The following is a 22,298-nucleotide window of genomic DNA, read 5'->3' as shown; positions in this document are numbered from 1 at the left end:
TGAACTATCTACCTGGGCTGGCTTTGAACTGTGATCCTCCTGATCTCTGCCTCCTTAGTAGCTAGGATTACAGGTGTGAGCCACTGGCACCTGGCTAGAGGCAGCTTTTTCAACCAAATTTTAATTTTTTTGTGTGAGGCAGGTTGGTGAGGTTGGGATTTGAACTCAGGGATTTATGCTTGCAAGGCAGGTGCTCTACTGCTTCAGCCATGCCTCCAGGCCCAAGGCGGGGTTTTGCTGTTTTGCCCAGGCTGGCTCTGAACATCTAGGTTCAAGTGATCCTCCTATCTCACCCTGTTGGAGTAGTAGAGGCTACAGGCACAAGCCACCATGTTCAACTTTCAGATTCAATTTAGCAATGGCATGTGGTTTTCTAGACTCCTGAAGCATCACAAGACTTTGTTGGAAATGCAAAATATTAATGCTTGGGTCTATGAAGTTTTTTTTTTTAATAATTGTTTTATTTATTTATTTATTTATTCTTTTTTAATTGTTTTTACATTTACTCACATGTGTATATGTTGTTTGGGCCACCTCCCCCCATGAGGTTTAACTTAAATTTTATTTTCTTTATAATAAAATACCTTCAGAAAAAAACTTGCCTGAGCTCTCCCTAAGTATTGTCTGGTATTTATTTTGCATTTTTATGTAAATACCTCCTAATAGAACACATGGCTCTTATTGGAGCAGCATAGTATTTTTACAACTATTAAGGCAGTACAGTGAAAGCATGGTCCAGATAATTTTCTGACCTTAGATCTCCAGTTTTTGCCACTTTCAAAATCTTTATAAATGTATTTCTTAATCCAAAAAATAAAAATAGCAATAGGGTTTGGGGATATGACTCAGTGGTAGAGTGCTTGCCTCACTAGTGTGAGGTACTGGGTTTGATCCTCAACATACAGAGGGAAAAAAGAAGGAGGAAGGAGGAGGAGTAGAAAAGATAAGAGAAGGAAAAGAAAATTATCAATAATAATTTTTTTGGTAACAGTTTCATTGAGATATAATTTAAATACTATACAATTCACCACGATCCAAGTTCAAACATTTCTACCACCTCCAAAAGAAGCTCAGGGGAAAAAAAAAAAGCTGTACCATTTAGCAGTCACTTCCATTTCCCCCCACCCTTCCAGCCCTAGACAGCCACTATTATCTATTTCTTGTTAATGGACTTGCCTATTCTGGACATTTGATAAAAATAGAATCATACACAATATGTGGGGTTTTTTTTGTGGAACTGGGATTTGAACTCAGGGCTTTGTACTTGCTAAGCAGACACTCTCCCACTTGAGCCAAGCTCTAGGTCCTTTTTGCTTGAGTTATTTTTCTGAATATGGTCTCCCTTTATGCCCAGGCCAGCCTGGACTGTCATCCTCCTATTTATGCTCCCTGTGTAGCTGGGATGACAAGCATGTTGAGATGAGGTCTCAAGGACTTTTTGCTCAGCGTTGGCCTGCAGCGGCCACTGGAACTGGGATCCTCCTGATCTCTGCTTCCCAAGTATCTAGGATTTGAAGCTTAAGTCACCGTGCCAACTCAGTATGTGATTTTTTTATATACTTAAGATAATATTCTCAAGACTTGCCCCGTTAAAGCATTTACCGTTACACAATTCTTTTCTATGAAAAAATAACATTTTACAATAAGATATAACACATTTTACTTATTCATCCACCAGTTGTTGGACATTTGGGTTGTCTCCACTTTTGGGCTATTAAGAATAATGCTGCTATGCATATTCAGTTATAAGTTATTCTGTGGATGTATGCTTCATTTCTGTTTGGTATTTCCTAGGAAATACTCCTAGGTCATATAATAACTCTAAGTTTAACATTTTGAGGAACTGAATCTTCACAATTTGGATGTTTGTATGGACAACTGTACTTTGAAGAAATGTTCTAAGTTAGGATCTAGAACCATACTCTGAGTTCTAGATGCCTGTGTTGGTCTAGAAACACTTTAGGTCTGGCTTTATTTTATTTTATTTTATTTTATTTTATTGGCAGAACTGGGGTTTGAACTCAGGGCCTGCTAGGCAGGTGCTCAACCACTTGCGTCACTCTGCCAGTCCAGCCTAGAAACACTTTAAATAGATGAAGAAAAAAAAAGGGTTTAAGTAGGGAAGAGGCAGAAAAGAAGAGATTGAGGAAGTAAAAATGGCCTTACAAGCCAGGTGCTGGTGGCTCAAGCTTGTAATCCTACTTACTCAGGAGGTAGAAAACAGGAGAATTGTGTTTCAAAGCCAGCCCCAGCAAATAGTTCTCAAGACCCTGTACTGAAAAAACTCAACTCACAAAAAAAGGGTGGCAGAGTGGCTGAAATGGTAGAGCACCTGCCTAGCAAGTGTGAGACCCTGAGTTTTAAACCCCAGTACCACCACAAAAAACAAAACAAAACTCTATAGATTCCATGTTCTTCAATTCTCAAGCACTCCATTATCTCATAAGTGCAAAACATTTTCATATACAACTCATTCTGTCCATTTTATGCTATTGTTCACCTAATAACATCACTTTGGTATTGTCATTCTCCCTATTTTCCATTTGGCTAAATAGGGATTTTGAAAACAGAAAGGATTGGTCATTCTTGTTCCTTTGGTAGGAATAGTAACATTTGCTCTCATGCTTTAAATATCCTTTTTAATTTCTTTTTTTTCTTTTATAGTTAAAAAAATTATTGTTGTATTGGGGGTACATTGTGATGTTTACCAAAGTTCTTACGATACATCATAGTTTAATTCAACCCTCCATCATTCTCCTTTTTAGATATCCTTATAAAATTATTTTGACTTTTCACTACAAATATGCTCATCAACTATAATTCTTTTTGTTGTTGTTGTTTGGACTGGGATTTAACTGAGGGCTTCCTGCTTGCAAAGCAGCACTCTACTCCTGAGTCACATCTCTAATCATCAACTGTAATTCTTAAGTCTGAGGTTCTGATGGAATATTTTGGTTCAGGACTGCATATAGAAACAGCATTAGTACTAAGGGAGGTTAATTGTGATACTTTCATAGATGTGTATAGTGTACTTAGAACAAGTTCACCCCTTCTATTATATTCCCTTAACCCCTTCTTCCTTCACCCCCAAACAGTATTTGGTAGGTTTCATTATGTTATTTTCATAGATACATATATATGTACACATGATGTATGTGCATGTATGTCTGTGTGTCTAACTTACTTCGATTGTTTTTTGTTTCTTTTTCCTACCCCGCTCCCCAAAGCAATGACTACTCTGTCTGAGCCCTCATAATTAGCCATTGTCACTATTCTTTGGTGGCCTAATTCAGAGGGAAATGTAGAGAAAAACTAAATGCATCATTTACACAGGTATGTCATGCATGCTAACCTCATTTGTTGGAGGACTGAAGGTCTATGGTAGAAGTTCATTTGTTGGTCCTGGGGATTGTATTCAGGCCACACATTCTACCATTGAGCTACTCCCCAGCCCAGAAGTTCTTAATTTGGGATCCATGACTGGTTTCTGGGGTTTGAAATTGTATGCGTGTATATGTACATGCACGCATATTACAACACACACACATATATCTTTTTGTGTGTGTGTGCAGAACTGCGGATTGAACGCAGATCCTCACTGTTGCTAGGCAAGCGCTCTACCATTTGAGGTACGTGGACAGCCTCTTATTCTTTTAATAATGTACGAGTAATGAGCATGTCTATGTGCATTTTTCTTGGGAAAGGCTGCGTAGTTTTCAGTTAGCAGAACGCTCCTGGATCCACTAAAAGCTTACCAAGTGCGATACTAGCTAGCTATTGATAGGTTTGTAAAAGGATGCTGCAGAGCCGCTTACCACAACAAAAATGGATGAAGCGGCTTCACACGTAGCCCCCACGTAGGGAGGCCTGCGGTCCCCTCCAATCCCCCTCCACCTTCCCTCCTGACCCCGGAAGGACTCCGCCTCCAGCAGCCCTGCTGCCGGTGCGCCCGGGCTGCGGTGGGAAACGGGCGTGGGTAGGCTGCGCCTGGCCTCGGGTGCCAGGTATAGGGCTGCGGGGGAGCCGCAGCTCAGAGGGGGCTTGGCGGGACGCCGTTTTCGGGTGTGGACCCCGGGTCCCGGTGGCGTTCCGGAGAGCGGGCGGCCCCACCCGAGGGAGGCGCGCCGGGGAGCGCGGAGCCCGGCGGGGAGGGCGCCCGGTGGGGTCTCCGAGTGTAGAAAAGCTCGGGAGAGCGCCGCAGGTTCCGCTCGCTCGCTCGCTCGCTCGGATGCCGGTGCTTTAGAGCGGGGCGCGGGCTCGGGGTGTGGAGAATGACGCTGAGGAAGGCGATTTCAGAGGAGCCTTCGCGCCGGGAGGAGGTGGCGTGGGGTCCCCTCCCTGGTTAGAAGTGTTAAACTTGCTCTGTTGGGAGGATCCTAGCGGTCTAGTTCGTGCTCGGATCCTTGGAATCATCATCATCACCATCACCACCATCTTAATCATTTGTTACTGTAACTAAGCATTTTCGCAGCATTTAAAATAGCTTCTCAGAGTTAGGTGGGTTAGGTTTGTGCTTCACGTTATATTTTCTTGGTATTCGGATTGACTTTCTTGCTTGGGTTACAAAGGCAAAATTGTGGAATGGAATTTTAAGGTGTTTAAAATGCAAACTCTTTGTTTATGACACTTTTAACTCTCCAGGGCTTGGAATGAACACAATGGTATAATACTACACAGTACAGAGTTTTTGGTGATATTTTAGACCTGTTTTATAAATTCCAACAATCATAAAGCTGCTGTCATATTATTTCAGTAGGCATCTGAAGTCCCTAGTTTTTAAAAGTTACTCTGTCAATAATGGTCAAGTTTGGAATCAGCTTGCTCAGTGGGTTTTTTGTTTTTGTTTTTTTTTTTTTAGTGAAAGAATGAGGTATCTAGAATGCAAAAGGAGAGATTTGTCAAAATTGTTTAAGCCAACTACTGCAGTAAATTCACGTTTTTGTTTCTCATCTGCTTAAGATTTTGGAATGCCATAATGAGAAACTATTTGGGTGACCTAGTTTCAGTATTTCTTCTTTTGCTGTCACAAACATAAATTGCTTTAAGGACCTAGAATGTTTAATTAGTAAAAAAAAAAAAAGTTGTTAATTTTTAGGGAAGGAGAAGAATAAATGTGCTTTCCCCACTCTTTTTGCTGCAGTATTTTAAAAAAAGTAATTATGTATAGGCAGTTTTAAAAAATTATTTAATATTACAGAAAAACCTCCTACACCACTTATTCTCCTCAGGGACATTTTTCACTAGCCTAAGGGTTTCTTCATGATTTCCTCTGTATTTCTCAGTATGGTTGGTTGGAAAAATATTTGATTAGAACATGATAGTAAAAGTTCTAGGGCTGGTGGAGTGGCTCAAGTGGTAGAGCACCTGCCTAAAAGTTCTAATTAGAAGATGGGAGAATTAAGTTTATAAAGTTTACACTGTAATATCACTGGTAAGGACTAAGATCAGTGACAGTAGTAGTAACCCACACCAGGAGGAGTGATGTCTTTGATTTAAAGTAAACCACAACTTAATCTGTGGTTTTGACACTTTTCTTAAAAAAAAAAACCAGCCAATGTTAACAGAAGGGAATAGTCTACTGGAGTCTTGTAGAGTTTAATTTTCATTGGTAAAGTAATCAGAAATGTCTGTTACTAGTAAGTTTCTATGTTTCCTTTAGTGGAGATTGGAAGAGTCATGTCAGAAGACACAGGAAACCAATCACAGTTTCCCTTGAAGGTGGCAGCACTGCGAATATTTGATCTTCCTCTGTCTTGGTACTATTCCCTCTCCCAGGTAAACAAAAGTAGCATCAACTCGAATAATAATTTTACTGTTTAGTGCATATTTTGTTTCCAGTATTTTAGTTTCAATTGAGGGTATTTTGTTTTATTTTTGTAATCCTGGAGATTGAACCCAGCTCACGCTGAGCAGGTGCTCTACTCCTGAGCTACACTCCCAACCTCCAAGGTTTTTATATAGTACAATCTTTATTAAAGTAGTTTAAAACCTACTTTTTTTTTTTAATTGTTTCATGCTGGGTTTTTGGTTATATTTATAATTTGTTTTTGTTATAATTCTTAAAAGGGACTTGCATTACTTTAAAATTTATTTTTTTGAACCCCAGTTCAAACTGGGGTTTGAACTTAGATCCTCATGCTTGCAAGGCAGATGCTCTACCACTTGAGCCTCTCTACTAGCCTTGGTACATTACAATTATTTTCAGTGAATCATATTATTTCAAAACACTCATTCTCACTATTGTAATCCTTATTGTGGTAAAAATATGAGTGACATAAAATTGACCATTTTAAGTGTACAGTTCAGGTGCATTAAATGCATTCAGATTGCTGTAAAACCAATCTCTAGCATTTTTTTCATCTTGTAAAACTCAAACTCTATAATCATTTTTAACAATTCCCCTTCAGCTCCCAGCAAGCACCATTCTACTTTCTGTCTGTGTGAATTTGACTAGGTACCTCTCAAGTGGGATAATACAGACTATCTTCTTGTGATTGGCTTATTTTACTTAGCTTAATGTCCTCAAGGCTCATTCAATTTGTAGCACAAGTCAGAATTTCTTTTCCTTTTAAGTTAGAATTAATAATACATTGTATGCATATACCACATTTTGCTTATGTATTTACCTGTTGATTCCATTGTATATATATGTACCACAGTTTCTTTAACACTTAGCTTGTTTCTGCCTCCTGGCCATTGTGAATAGTGCTGCAGTAAATATGAGAGTGTTGCTGGCCGGTGTCAAGAGTTCTTGCCTCCACGGGCCAAAGAATTGGCTCGTGAGGCAGTGGATCGACTTGTGAGACCACAAGGTCAGCACATAAAGTACGATTTTTTAGAGAGAAAGGAAAAGCTGCCCCTAGAGATGGACAAGGAGCCCAGAAAATCGGTAGCTCTCTGTTGTTTACATAGAGGGGTTTTTTCTTTGGTCCTTTTTGTTGGGGAGGGGAGTCAGGAGCCAGGGGTGGAGTGGCCTTTTAACATATCTCTGCAGGAACACACACACAGTCCTGTGAAAGCCTCCTGTTTATCAGCCTTGTGGCATTTTTGAGGCATTCCCCAAGGGGCCATAACTTGTGAAACCACATGTCCCTTTACAGGATGTAGGGCTCACAGTGTTGTCATGGGGGATGAGGGCACCTGCTCATTTTTGTTTTCTGATCCCGACCCAATAAGAACATAGCTGTCTCTTCAACAAACTGGTTTTATTTGCTTTGGATACATATCCAGTCGTGGGATTGCTAGATCATATGATAGTTCTATTTTTATTTTTTTGAAGGACCCTCCATACTGATTTCCATGATGGATGTACTATTTTATTCCTACAAATAGTGTTTGGGAGTTTCCTTTCCTCCACATCCTTGCCAGCATTTGTTAGCTTTTGTCTTTTTGATAATAGCCATTCTTCCTAGAGTGAGATGATTTGTGGTTGTCATTTTGTTTATTTGTTTGTTTTCCTGGTAGTAGGGATTGAGCCCAGGGCCTCACATATAGTAGGTAAGTGCTCTTGTACTAAGCTGCACCCCCACCTTCTGGTTGTGGTTTTGATTTTCAATGCCCTGATGATTCATATGCTGTTGGCCATTTGTATGTCTTTAGAGAAATATCTAGTTAGGTCTGTTGTGTTTTTCTTTTTCTTTTTTTTGAGAAGGGTCTGTGTAGCCTGTGTAGTTCAAGACTGGCCTTGAACTCACAGTCCTCCTGCCTCTACCTCCTAAGTGCTGGTTTTATAGGTGTGCGGCATCACTCCAGCTGTTGTCTTTTCCTTTTTCTTCTGGTACTGAGAATTGAACTCAGGGCCTCACCCATGTTAAGCATGTACTCTGCCACTGAGTTACACCTGCAGCTCCCTGTTGGCCATTTTTAATTGAATTCTTTAAGGTTGAGTTCTTTGTGCTCTAGACATTGAGCCCTCATTATATGTATATTGTGCAGATATTTTCTCCCATTTTGTAGGTTGTCTTTTCCCTCTAATGATTGTTTCCTTTACCATGCAGAAGCCTTTTAGTTTGATGTGATCTCATTTGTCTATTTTATTTTTGTTCTGTGCTTTTGTGGTCTTGTCCCAAAAACTCTTGCTCATCCCAATGTCTTGAAGCATTTCATTTATATTTTTTCTAGTTGTTTCATAATCTAATCTACTGATTTCTGTAATTGATGAGAGAGGTTTAGTTTCATTCTTTTGCATGTGGATATCCAATTTTCCTAGAACTGTTTATTGAAAAGACAACATTCCCCAATATGTATTCTTAGCACATTTTTCAAAACTCTGCTGGCTTCAAAACTCAGCTTTCAAAACTCAGACTGGGCATGCTGGCTTATGCCTGAAATCCTAGCTACTTGAGAGGCTGAGATCAAGAGGATCAAGGTTAGAGGCCAGCCCAGGCAAATAGTTCATGAGACTCTATCTCCAAAATAACCAAAGCAAAATGGTCTGGAGGTGTGGCTCAAAAGGTCGAGCACCTGCTTTGCAAGTGTGAAGCCCTGAGTTCAAACCCCAATCCTACCAGAAAAAAAGCTGGCTACATGTGAGGTTGAGGTAGGAGGGTCTCAGTCTGAGGGTGGCCCCATCAAAAACATGAGATCCTATCTGAAAAATAAACTAAAGCAAAAAAGGGTTGGCAGAGTGGCTCAAATGGTAGAGCATCTGCCTAGGAAGTGTGAAACCCTGATTTCAAACCCCAGTGCCACCAAAAAAAAAAAAAATCAGTTGGATGAAATAGGTAGGTTTATCTCAGTTGTCTGTTCTGTGCCATGGGTCTTTGTGTCTGCTATGTGTCAGTACCTTGCTGTTCTGATTACTATAGCTGTATAGTATAATTTGAAGTTAGATAGTGTAATGTCTCTTGCTTTGTTCCTTTTACTTGAGGTGGCTTTGGCTAGTTGGGATTTTTTTGTCGTTCCATACAAATTCTTGTTTCTGTTTATTTGAGACACAGTCTAATTATGTAGCTTAGGCTGGCTGGAATGCGCCATGTAGCCTAAGCGGTCCTTGAACTTGCAATCCTCCTGCCTCAACCTTCTGAGTGCTGGGATTACAGGTGTGTGACATCACTCTCAGCTAGATAATCTTTATTTCTTCTTGTCTGATTGCCCTGCTTGGGATGTCCACTACCACATTTAACAAAAGTTTAAAAGTGGGCATCTTGTCTTGTTCCAGATCTTAGAAAGCTTTCAGCTTTTTCCCTCTCAGTATATTGTTAGCTGTTGGCTTATCGTATATGGCTTTTATAATGTTAAGGTATATTTCTTCAAAACATTGTTCAGTGTTTTCAGCAAATGCTCTACCACTGAACCACATCTGTACCTGCGTCTGAATAATTTTTTAATGAGCTGTTGGATTAGGTTTGCTTGTATTTTGTTGAGGATTTTTGCATCTGTGTTCATCAAGGATACTGGCCTGTAGTTTTTTTTGCTGTTGTTTACCTTTTTCTGGTTTTGTTGGCCTTGGGAGACTTTTTATTAGTAATAAAATCTTCTTATATGTTATTGGTCTGTTCAGGTTTTCTATTTCTTCATAATTCAACCTTGATAAAGTATATGGAATTTGTTGACTTTTTTTTTTCTCTTTTTCTTTTTCTGGCTTTTTGAGGCCTTGACCTCATGATCCTCCTGTCACTGCCCCTCAAGTTCCAGGAGTATAAGTATACACTGTCATGCCTGGCTTCTGTCCATTTTCTTCTACTTTATCAAATTTATTGGTGTGTAATTATACATAATAATCTCTAATCTTTTGATTTCTGGGATGTTGATTATAATGTGTCCCTTTTATCGCTGAGTCTTGCTATAGTTTGGTAAGTGTTTCAAAGGCTCATGTGGCAAAAGCCACATTTCATAGCACCTAGCCCTCTCATGGCACTATTGGAAGGTGGTGGAGCTTTAGGAGCTTTAGGTTATTGGGGCCATGCCCTTGAGTAGATTGTGGGATCCTAGCCCCCTTCTCCCTCTCATTTCCTAACCCCGAAGTGGTTTTACTTCACCATGTGTTGTGTTGTTCCATGACGTGCTCCTGACCCAAAGCAACTGGGCCAACTGAGAAACTGAGTCTTTTTTTTGCTTATATGTTGTTTGTCTTAGGTTGTTTTATTTTATTTTTTTATTTTTTTACAGTAATGGAAAGCTTGGCTAACACAAATCTTCAGTCTCCTTTTTAGACCAACTAAGGGTTTATAAATTTTATCTTTTCAAAGAACCAGCTCTTCATCATTCCATTGATCTTTAACATTGCTTTTTTAGTCTCTAATTCACTTATTTCTGTTCTGATCTTTATTACTTCTTTCCTTCTGATTTTGGGCTTGGTTCTTCCTTTTCTAGTTCCTTGAGATGTGGCAAAGGATTGTTTTTCTGAGATCATTCTGTTTTGTTTTGTTTTTTGATATGGGCGTCTATTACTGACATTCCCATCAGCACTGCTGAGGCTCTGTGTGTATGTGACTCTATTTTTATTTGTTTCAAGAAATTTTCAAGCCTTCTTGATTTCTGTTTTTTTTTTTTTTTTGACAGCACTGGGGTTTGAACTCAGGGCCTCACACTTGCTAGGCAGGCACTCTACCATGTGAGCCGTTGTGCCAGCCCTCTTCTTGATTTCTTCATCCATTGGTTATTCAGGAGTAAGGTGTCTAATATCCATGTACTTGTGTTTTCCAGTTTTCCTTGTGATTGATTGCTAGTTCTATTGCACTGTAGTCAGAAAAGACACTTAGTATGATCTCAGTTTTAAAGTGTGTTGAGACTTGTTTGATGCCCATGCATGAGCTGCCATGTGCTGACGGGAGTGTGTGTTCTCCAGGTGTGGGGTGCAGCATTCTGTATATGTCCATTAGGTGCATTTGGTCTCGAGTAAACTGCAGCTCTACTGTATCTTTCTTAATACTTTGTTTAGATATATGGGTACAAGAAAAGTTGAGAACTTGCCATTTGTCTGGATGAAAGTTTGGCAGTGACTCTTATTGGCGGAACTGGGGTTTGAATTCAGGGCTTCCTGCTTGCAAATCAGAAGCTCTACCACTTGAGCCGTACCTCCAGCCCTCAGCAGTAACTTTTTACAGCACTATATATTGCACTCTGTTAACGCTACAGTTTTTCTGCAGTATCTGTCCCCCAAGAGAAAGTTAATTTCTTCTTGCTCTCACGTTAGTACATAGTCCTTGTATAACTGTGTGTATCATGCTATGTTGTAATTATTCACCAGTTTATCTGTGTCTACTATTGGTTCTCACACTGCTTGAGGGAAGCAACATCTTTGCCTTCTGTACACTGTCATTTCATGACCAGTGGTGGGTACTCAACATACAGTTCTTGAATAGAATTACAATAAGATTTTAATTCATAGTGCAGTCTTAATACTTTTTTGTTTATTTTATGGCTGTACTGGGGTTTGAACTCAGGGCTTTGCACTTGCTAGGCAGGCTTTTTTTTTATTCATATGTGCATACATTGTTTGGGCCATTTCTCCCCCACTCCTCCCCCATCCCCTCCTCCACCCCCTCCCCCACTCCCTTCACTTTTAGCAGAACCTATTCTGTCCTCTTCTCCAATTTTTTTGAAGAGAAGACATAAGCAATAATAAGACATAGCTTTTTTTCTAGTTTGACATAGGATAGCTATACTGAGAGATTCCTAGCATTGCTTCCATGCACATGTGTATTACAACCCGAATTGATTCATCTCTAGCAGACCTCTTCACTACTTCCCAGTCACCTTCCCATAGTGACCTCTGTCATTTTAAGGATACTATATTAACTCTTCTACAGTGGACACATCAAACACTTTCAAGTTTTGGGTTTCCTACCTTTCCCTATTCCTCATTTATGTGTTCTCCTTTTAGTGTGTGACCCATGTCCAATAATATTACTGCATTTGTTTTAGGTTTAAAGTCTGCATATGAGAGAGAAAATACGATTTTTGGCCTTTTGAACCTGGCTAACTTATCTTAAGATGATGTTCTCCAGTTCCATCCATTTATTTGCGAATGACAGGATTTCGTTCTTCGTGGCTGAGGAAAATTCCATTGTGTATAAATACCACATTTTCTTTTTTTTTTGGTAGAGGTATTATTATTTTATTTTTATTTAAAAAAATTTTTTTTTAATTTTTTATTTTTTTATTATTCATATGTGCATACAATGCTTGGGTCATTTCTCCCCCTGCCCCCACCTCCTCCCTTACCACCCACTCCGCCCCCTCCCTCTCCCCCCCACCCACTCGATACCCAGCAGAAACTATTTTGCCCTTATTTCTAATTTTGTTGTAGAGAGAGTATAAGCCATAATTGGAAGGAACAAGGGTTTTTGCTAGTTGAGATGAGGATAGCTATATAGGGAGTTGACTCACATTGATTTCCTGTGCGTGTGTGTTACCTTCTAGGTTAATTCTTTTTGATCTAACCTCTTCTCAGTGATTTTGCCTGCAAAGTGTGTCTCCGGTGTCTCTCCAAGATTTCACTATAGGAGGTTCGCTTTCTGTTTCCTCCCTCTAGCCACCATCTTGGAATCCTCTGGATTTCTTCTTTTGAAAAAGTTTTGTTTAGTTCAGTTGTCCATTTCTTTATTGGTTCATTGATTTGGGGGAGGTTTAGTTTTTTGAGCTCCTTGTATATTCTGATTATCAGTCCTTTGTCTGTTTGTTGTATAGCTAACAAATATTTTTTCCCACACTGTAGGTGGTCTCTTCAGTTAAGAGAGCATTTCTTTTGTTGTGCAGAAGCTTTTTAATTTCATGTAGTCCCATTTGTCCATCCTTTCTCTTAGTTCCTGAGCTGCTGGGGTTCTATTGAGGAAGTCCTTGCCTATACCTTTTGCTTCCAGAGTGTTTCCTCTCTTTTCTGTACTAGCTTCAGAGTTTTGGGTCTGATAGGAAGGTTCCTTGATCCATTTTGAGTTGGTATTAGTACAGGGCGATAAACATGGATCTGTTTCAGTTTTCTGCAGGCAGATAACCACTTTTCCCAGAAACATTTGTTGAAGAGGCTATTGTTTTTGATGCCTTTGTCAAAAATAAGGTGGGCATAGCTGTGTGGATTCATACCCAGGTCCTCTGTTCTGTTCCACTGGTCTTCATATCTGTTTTTGTGCCAGTACCATGCTGTTTTTCTGCTTTTTCTCTGTAGTATAGTTTGAAGTTGGGTATTGTGATACCTCCAGCATTGCTCTTTTTACTGAGTATTGCCTTGGCTAGTCGCAGTCTCTTGTGTTTCCAAATGAAATTTAGGGTAGATTTTTCAATCTCTGTGACGAATGTCATTGCGATTTTGATGGAAATTGCGTTGAACATGTAGATTGCTTTTGTAGTATAGCCATTTGTACTGTGTTGATTCTACCAGTCCATGAGCACAGAAGATCTTTCTACCTTCTGTAGTCTTCCTCTATCTGTTTTTTCAGAGGTTTGTTGTTCTCCTTGTAGAGGTCATTCACATCCTTTGTTAAGTTTACTCCTAGGTATTTGATTTTTTTTTTTGAGGCTGTTGTGATTAGAATTATTTTCATATATTCTTTCTCAATTTGTTCATTGTTGGTGTATAGAAAAGCTAATGATTTTTGTAAGTTGATTTTGTATCCTGCTACCTTGCTGAAGCTGTTTATGGTGTCTAGGAGTTTTTGGGTAGTTTTTAGGGTCTTTGAGGTAAAGGATTATGTCGTCTGCAAATAGAAATGTTTTGACAGTTTCTTTACCTGTTTGTATTCCTTTTATTTCTTCTCCTTGGCCAGGCAGGCTTTCTTTTATTATTTATTTATTTATTTATTTATTTATTTATTTAATTCATGTTTGGGTCATTTCTCCCCCCTTCCCCCCGCCCTCTCCCTTACCTCCCCAACTCCTCTCTACCAGGCAGAAACTGTTTTGCTAGGCAGGCTTTCTAATACTGAACCACACCTCTAGCCTAGTCTTGGTAGTTTTTAAGATTCTTTTTTTCATTTTTGTTTTGAAACTATGTAGCTCACCTCAAACTCTTGATCCTTCTGCCTTAGCATCCTAAGTGCTGAAATTACAGTCATACCCTACTGTACCTAATTTGTAAGATTCTCAGAAATAGTTGTTGAATAATTCATGAGTAAAATGGTTTGTTTATATGGTATTTAGAAGTTGAGTTAGCTTCTGTTTTTTCACATTCCTAGATAGTTAAAAAAAAAAAAAGGGCTCAGTTTAAAAGTCTGATTTGATCATTCCTATAGTTACAGGCTGGGGTTGTGGCTTAATGGTAGAGCACTTGCCTACTTGCATGAGACCCTGCATTCCATCCCTAGCCCTGCAAAATATAAATTAAATGGTCATTCTTATAGCTAAAAATATTGCTATGATTCAGACAGTAGATTCAGTTGCATGAAATAATTACTTGCTCAACAATCTTCATGGGGTTGAATTCTTTTGTGGTCCCATTGACTTTTTTTTCTTGTTGACTTTTTAAATTCTTTTTGTGATACTGGGATTCGAACTCAGGGCCCACACTTTAAACCACTCCACCACACCTTTCTTGTGAAGGGTTTTTTTCGAAAAGGGTCTCACAAACTATTTGCCTGGGCTGGTCTTGAGCCTTGATTCTCCTGATCTCTGCCTCCTGAGTAGCTAGGATTATAGGCATGAGCCACTGACACCAGCTCCCATTGATTTTTGAATACAGTGAGTCATAAATTATTACATTAAAAAGTTTTTTTTTGACAGTACAGGGTTTTGAACTTAGGAAGTTGTGCTTGCTAGGCAGGCACTCTACCACTTGAGCCAGGCTGTTAGCCCTTTTTGCTTTAGTTATTTTTCACATATGGTCTCTCTTTTATGTGCATGCAGCCTGGACTACAATGTCCCTATTTATGCCTCCCTCTGTAGCTGGGGTGACAGGCCTGAAATCACCATGCCCAGCTGTTTATTGGTTGAGATGGGGTCTTGCTAACTTTTTGCCTGGGCTGGCCTCAAACCTCAGTCCTCTTGATCTCTACCTCCTGAGTAGCTAGGATTACAGGTGTGAGCCACTGTGCCGAACACATTAAAAATCTTTTAAAAAACCAAATGGGTTAACTGTCATTGAATGAGTAAAATTACAGTCTCTTCATAATATTTAGAAACAAGTTAGATTCAGAATAAGTTTAGTTCTTATGTCTCTGTTTATAGTGAACAAATAAGATTTTTTTTTTTTTCAAACTAACTACATCTTTTCCAGATCAAGTTTTCACCAATAGTTAAGAAGTTGTTTGTGGTTACTGCTGTGAGTGCTATATCTGTAATTTTTCTGGCTCATCACTTTAAAAGAAAACGTGGAAAGAAGAAAGGAAAAATATTGCCATGGGAACCAGAGCACCTAATACTTGAATATACTAAAAGGGCAGCGTCAGACAAAGGTATGTGGAAATAGCTGAATTAAGTCTAGAAAAGAAATCCTATGTGTCAGTTACAGCTTGAGTACAGTGATTTATTCTCCAGATTTGGAGTGGGGTGTCACACTAGGCAGGTACTCTGTCACTTGAGCCATTCCCCAGCCCTTTTTTGCTTTTGTTGTTTTTCAGACAGGGTTTCAAGATTTTTTTTGTTTTTTGGTTCAGGGCTGGCCTTGGCCTGTGATCCTTCTACCTACACCTTCTGCATTCCTGGGCTAACAGGTGTGTACTACCATGCCCAGCTTATTTGTTGAGATGGGAACCTTACTAACTTTTTGCTGGAGTTGGCCTTAAATTGTGATCCTCCCAGTCTCTGCCTATAGAGTAGCTGGAATTACAGATGTGAGCCATCATGCCTTGCCCTCCAATTTGTTTTCCTTGTTATTGAACTCAAAAGTAATAGAAAAATTTAAAGCTGAGCGTGGTGGTACACACCTGCAATCCATGCACTGGGGAGGCTGAGGCAGGAGGGACTTGAGTTTGAGGTCAGCTTGGGCTACGTAAGGAGATCCTATCTCAAAACAACAAAAAGAACATTAGAGAAAGATTAGCTAAGATAGATAAATAAACGTAAAAGATTAAAATCACTTGAAATTCTGCTATCCAGGAATAACTGCTGATAATACTTTGGTGTATATTTATCCATTTATATTTCTATTTAAATATCTTTTCTCTTTTTTTTCTCTTTTTGAGAAAATGTAGCACTAGCCTGTGTAGCCCCAGTTTGGCCTCAAGCTTGCTATCTTCCTATCTTAGCCTCCTGAGTACTGGGATTATAGACATGTACCACCATACCTGGCACAGGTGTGTTGTAAAATTGAGATGTAAAATTTTATACTATATGTAGGTAAATTATATATTTAAAGTAAAAATCTAACCATACATTTCATAGCTTGCTTTTATATATGAATATCTCTCCAGGTCAATAAATAAATGTTTATGCTATCATTTTAAATGTATAATTAGTGTTAAATTTGTACACATGTAATCTGATTTACTTAATTGCTCCTTTCAGGATGCTTGTGTTTCTCTTGTTTTGTGTATATTTGTCTATTTCCATAGTATTTAAAATTCTAAAACAATTGCTAGCTTTTAAAGGATTTGCAATTTTTGTTAGATATATGCTATTTATTGCTAAATTTTAGCAATAAAAATAATTTCTTGCACATGCTACATTTCTTGGTTTTTAATTATTTAGTGAATTTTATGCTTTAGTGATTGATTTGCCCAGCACATAATAAGTCACTGTGCCAAATTTAATGAGCATTGCAATAGTGATCACTGTCATTTATTGAGATTTTATCAGGTGTTGTATATTCAGTATTTTATTTAAATTCTACAGCAGTCCTAGGAATTATGCCTACAATTCTACATTATTCTTCCATTTTATACATAAAAAAGAAATGAAATGTAGCCAGGCAAGATGGCTCAGGCCTTTAATCCCATCTGCTTCTGAGGTAGAGATTGGGAGGATTCAGATTCCAGGCCAGCCCAAGCAAAAAGTTAGTGAGACCGCATCTCAGTCAATAACCTTGGTGTGGTGGTATGCCTTGTGATCCCAGCTACTCGGGACAGCATAGGTAGGAAGGACACAGTCTGAGGCTAGCCCAGCCCCCTAGGTAGAATGTGACACTGCCTAAAAAATAACTAAAGTAATTAAAAGGGCTGGGAGCACAGCTCAAATGGTAGAGTACCTGCCTATAAGCCCAAGGCTGTGAGAATAAACCCAAGTACTTCCAAAAAGAAAAGGAAAAAATAAAAAAAAGAAGGAAAGGAGGGTAAAAAAGAAAGGAAGAAAGGAAAATAGAGATACGGAATGTTAAGTGACTTATCCAATGTCATACAGATTATAAGTATTGGAGTTTGAAACCAAGAGTGTTTTATCTGATGTGTTAAGATGAATGGAAACACAGAAAACTAAATACAATCTAATGCAAGTAGATGGGGTTTAAGTATACTCAGGAGGGGAAATACTTATATTTTATTAAATTTATACTTTGAAGGTCCATAGTTGCTAACATTTTTATACTGATTATAATAGGCCATTCAAAAGCATTGCAATTAATTAGGTGAATGTTTTACTCTTCATTTCAAAGAGGAGATTTTAGCAGTGCAAAAAACATCAGACTTTTTTTTGCTTTGTTTTGTTTTGTTTGGTACTGGGGAATTGAACCTAGGACTTCATGTTTCACATTTGGTCATTTATACAGTTGAATGCTGTATGTTTTAAAAATTAGAAGCTTTCTGAATGAATGTAATATATAACTTCAAATTTTACCTGAAAATTATCATTGATTTGTTGATACTTTTAATACTTGTATGTTTATTTAATAGGTTCAAGTTGTTCCAGTAGTAGACACAATTTGACATTATCTTTAAGTTCCACCAAAGACAAAGGATCTCAGTCTTGTAACTATGCTAATGGAGGACTTTTCAGTAAATACTCAGGTTCAGCACAGAGTTTGGCCTCCGTGAGTAGAAAGTATATATTATTATTTTTCTTATGTTTGTTTATATGTCTCTTTTTGAATATTAGTTTCAAAAGTGTTACACACCTATAGCTGTGTGTGCTTGTGTATGTATGTATATGTATGTATACTGGGGTTTGAACTCATGGCTTCATGCTTGTAAAGCAGGTGCTCTACCACTTCAGCCACACTTCCAGTTCAAAAAAAAAAAAATCAATATAATTTTGCTGAGCATAGTGGCACACACCTACAGTTTAAGCTGCTCTGGAGATGAGACAGGAGACTCCCTTGAGCCCAGGAGTACAAGGCTGGCTGGGTATTATAATGAGATGCTTTCTTATTTAAAAAAGAAAGCTGGGCACTGGTGGCTCACACCTATAATCCTAGCTACTCAGGAGGCAGAGATCTGGAGGATCTTTGGTGTTTAGTTTGAGAAATTATGGGAATGGGAGTACTGTTAATGGATCTGGGAGGAGGAAAAATTTTTTATCATGGGAAGATGCTTAACTCTGTTTATGATAAGGCAGTTTGAGATGCCAGCGGAAAAGCCAAGCAGAGTCACCTAGTAGGCATATGAAAATGTAGGTCTTGATTTCTCAAGAGAACAACTGGAATTAGGGGTGTGGGAATCATCTTTATGGATGTGATTGAAATGATGGGCACAGTACACCTTGCTGGGGAAAGGCATATACAATGATGATGACTTCTAGTTATCATTTAGCAGAGAGCTGTCATTGTTAAAAACTTAAAAGAGTATAGTAGGTATAGATAAATTTTATAAATAGTTACTTAAAACAGTAAACATAAAAATAACTGCCTGATTTTTCTATGGAAATAACTGGTTTTATGTTCAAAATATCATTCAGCTTGTGTATTTTTGAGCAAACAGCTAAGTTTGATATTGAAGATAATCTGAATTATTTCTTCAGGTAGGAATTACTTGGATTGTAATGTATATAAATAGGAGTATATAAATGATGGGTAAATATGAAACATTACAACATCCTGTCTGACACAGATTTTGAAATAACTTCTATCAATCTTAATTTTAGGTCCAGAGTGTCAATTCTTGTCCTGGCTGTGCTTGTGGCAATTCTAATTCATGGGACAAAGCAGATGAAGATGATATTAAACTTGTCAATATTCCTGTGACCACTCCTGAGAACTTATACTTAATGGGTAGGAATAACATTACAAAGTTTTAAGACACTGTACTCATACTTAATTTGAAACTGAAAAAAACAGTGAATTGGAACTGGGGATATGGCTCAGTGGTAAGAATGCTTGCCTAGTATGCACAAGACCCTGGATTTGATCCCCAGCATGCAAAAAACAAAACAACAACAACAACAACAAGAAACCTCCTGAATTATTCAAAGGGAAACAACTGTAATTTTTTTTTTTAGCCTGGGACTTGAACTCAGGACTTCATGCTTGCTAGGTAGGTGCTCTGCTGCTTGAGCCCTTCTTCCAGCCCTAGCAATTGTAATTTTAAAATGTTCTTACATATGTTGAATCCAATCTACATAACAGCTAATGAATCTGTCAGAATCCACTTTGAATAATATTTTATATAGCTACCATATACATTCTTCCAATAGGCAGAAAAAAATCAAACAGAAAACCCATGTTTCACACACAGTGTTCTTCTTAGTCCAAGCCTAACCTGAGCCTCATGTTGAATCAGAGGATTCATCATTCTTCTCTGTTTTAGGCTACATTCCTTTTGTTGGTTTGGTTGATTTTTTTTTTTTTCCTTTCCTTTTCTCTCTTTTTTTTTTTTTTTCAGACAGGGTCTTACCATATCACTGTGTAGCCCCCAGGCTTGCCTTGAACTTGCTATGTGGCTCAGGATAGCCTCAAATTGGTGATCCTCTTGCCCCAGCCTCCCAAGTGCTAGGATTACAGGCATTGGGCTACATTCCTTTAAAGGAAATGAAGACCTAATATAAAATAAAACCAAAAATTCTTGCTCTATCTCTGGCCAACAAGCAGTAAAGGGGTGGATTTGGCAGAAGACTGTGTACTTCTGAATGTATTCCCACACTCTGGATATCTAGGCTACATCACCCCCAGTGGTACCATAGAAGTACTTCTGTGGGAAAAAGGAAGATTAGTTCTTGTACCATCTTCTCCAAAGGTCTCTTAAAGAATTAAGCTTACTATTCTTAGAGGTTACTGTAGCTATAGCTAATAGACCTGTACTCCCAGCTTGTATTTGAAACACCCAGAGTTTGAATTAAAGAAAAGGTAAAACTAGAGAAGTTGCAGAAGGTTTCTGTATCATAGAATTCAGATGAGTAGGAGCCCTATGGCTCTGATAAGTGACCTACTCTGGTTACTTATCTATTGCTTCAATTCTGTTTTTAAAACTGATGACATTTAAAAGAAATCAGTGACATTTGACTTGAACTTACAACACTGATGATAAGTGGTAGTCTCCGCTATGTTCTGTAGGAAGACGGACACTGTACTTTCTCTTTAGACAACTCTGCTGCTAGAAAATTCTTTTGTCTTCAGCCAAAATAATCAAATGGATAGAGAGTGAAAGTGTGAAAAAGAAATGAATTTAGAAAGGAGGGTAGATACAATTTTTTAAATGTAATTTAATAGGTATAATTTTCTTTTAAGTACAAACATTTTTTTTAGGAGGAAAATCAAAAGGACGTCCCTTGCTACAGAAAATCAAAAAAGGAAAGGCCTGCATTGCATATGAAGATTTTGTTTGTTTAGTTTTCTACATTCTACAGCTAATTGAAAAAGTGCTTTTGGAGGAGAGGGATTCTTTCCCTACCAGATCCTAAAACATCTTCAGAATGAGTTGCCTAGATTCTTTAACAGATTTTAAAGGTCTTTTCCTTTAATATGTGCAGAAAAGTTGAAGTTTTAATATATTTTGTTTTTTCCTGAAGTGCATAATTATTTTGTTTTTACTTAGAGAACAAGCTGTACATACTCACCTTTTTCCCTGTAAGAGCTTTCAGCAGGGCTGAGAAATTCCCGCTTGGACTGTATTTAACTCTTTATGGAGTCACTCACTCTCTTGTACATTTTTAACTGTGGGACACCATTTATCAATTCAGATCAGTAAATTGAGATAATAGTTTATGACACTCTTGGTGGGGGCAGTTTTAACAAAGACTTCATTTTGTACTTCTATGCTGTTATCTTTTCTCTCAGTTTACTGCTTCCTCCTGAGAACTTATAAACTCTATAGCTGCTTATAGATTTTTCTTGTTAATCTATCAGTATTCTTTCTAATTTAGGGGAATTTTTTTATTGTTTTATTATTCATATGTGCATACAAGGCTTGGGTCATTTCTCCCCCCTGCCCCCACCCCCTCCCTTACCACCCACTCCGCCCCCTCCCTCTCCCCCCCAATCCCCTCAATACCCAGCAGAAACTATTTTGCCCTTATCTCTAATTTTGTTGAAGAGAGAGTATAAGCAATAATAGGAAGGAACAAGGGTTTTTGCTAGTTAGATAAGGATAGCTATACAGAGAGTTGACTCACATTAATTTCATGTGCGTTTGTGTTACCTTCTAGGTTAATTCTTTTTGATCTAACCTTTTCTTTAGTTCCTGGTCCCCTTCTCCTATTGGCCTCAGTTTCTTTTAAGGTATCTGCTTTTGTTTCTCTGCGTTAAGGGCAACAAATGCTAGCTAATTTTTTAGGTGTCTTACCTATCCTCACCCCTTCCTTGTGTGCTCTCGCCTTTATCATGTGCTCAAAGTCCAATCCCATTGTTGTGTTTGCCCTTGATCTAATGTCCACATATGAAGGAGAACATACAATTTTTGGTCTTTTGTGCCAGGCTAACCTCACTCAGAATGATGTTCTCCAATTCCATCCATTTACCAGCAAATGATAGCATTTCGTTCTTCTTCATGGCTGCATAAAATTCCATTGTGTGTAGATACCACATTTTCTTAATCCATGTCAGTGGTGGGGCATCTTGGCTGTTTCCATAACTTGGCTATTGTGAATAGTGCCGCAGTAAACATGGGTGTGCAGGTGCCTCTGGAGTAACCTGTGTCACAGTCTTTTGGGTATATCTTAGGGGAATATTTTGAAATATAGTTGTATGACTAAAACTTAGTCAAAATGTTGAACAGTTGATGAATTTATGATAATGTTCTAGAAAAATTCTAAGCATCACATATATTTGAGTTACATTATTTTACTTTTTTATTTGGCAGTACTGATGTTTAAACTCAGGGCTTTGTGCATGCTAGGCAGGTGCTTTACAACTTAAGCCACACCTCCAGCCCAAGTTACTATATTATTTAATTTAATTTTTTTTTTTTGGCAGTACTGGGGTTTGAACTCAGGGCCTCATGCTTGCTAGGCAGGCGCTCTACCACTTATGCCACTCTGCCAGTCCCTTTTTTTGTGTGCTGGGTATTTTTGAAATAGGGTGTCGCTTTTTGCCTGGGCTGGCCTCAAACTATGATCCTCCTAAT

At 38.4% G+C, this 22,298-nt stretch overlaps 1 protein-coding gene across 9 annotated transcripts in view; it reads left to right on the top strand.

Annotated features, from left to right (window-relative positions):
- Positions 1–3,878: 3,878 nt before the first annotated feature.
- Miga1 (mitoguardin 1) overlaps positions 3,879–22,298 on the top strand; it is a 70,193-nt gene continuing 51,773 nt past the window's right edge. Inside the window, exons 1-5 of one of the 9 annotated variants that reach the window (XM_074079705.1) lie at positions 3,879–3,943; positions 5,660–5,775; positions 15,152–15,329; positions 17,700–17,836; positions 18,886–19,012. In XM_074079705.1, the coding sequence (XP_073935806.1) occupies positions 5,677–5,775; positions 15,152–15,329; positions 17,700–17,836; positions 18,886–19,012 (541 nt within the window). In that variant the 5' untranslated portion in view covers positions 3,879–3,943; positions 5,660–5,676. The other 8 variants (XM_074079703.1, XM_074079702.1, XM_074079706.1 and 5 more) reach the window with 8 other exon arrangements.

This window comes from Castor canadensis, chromosome 7 (genome assembly GCF_047511655.1).
Source record: "Castor canadensis chromosome 7, mCasCan1.hap1v2, whole genome shotgun sequence".
Taxonomy (NCBI): domain Eukaryota; kingdom Metazoa; phylum Chordata; class Mammalia; order Rodentia; family Castoridae; genus Castor; species Castor canadensis.
This window is presented reverse-complemented; position numbering and strand designations above follow the sequence as displayed.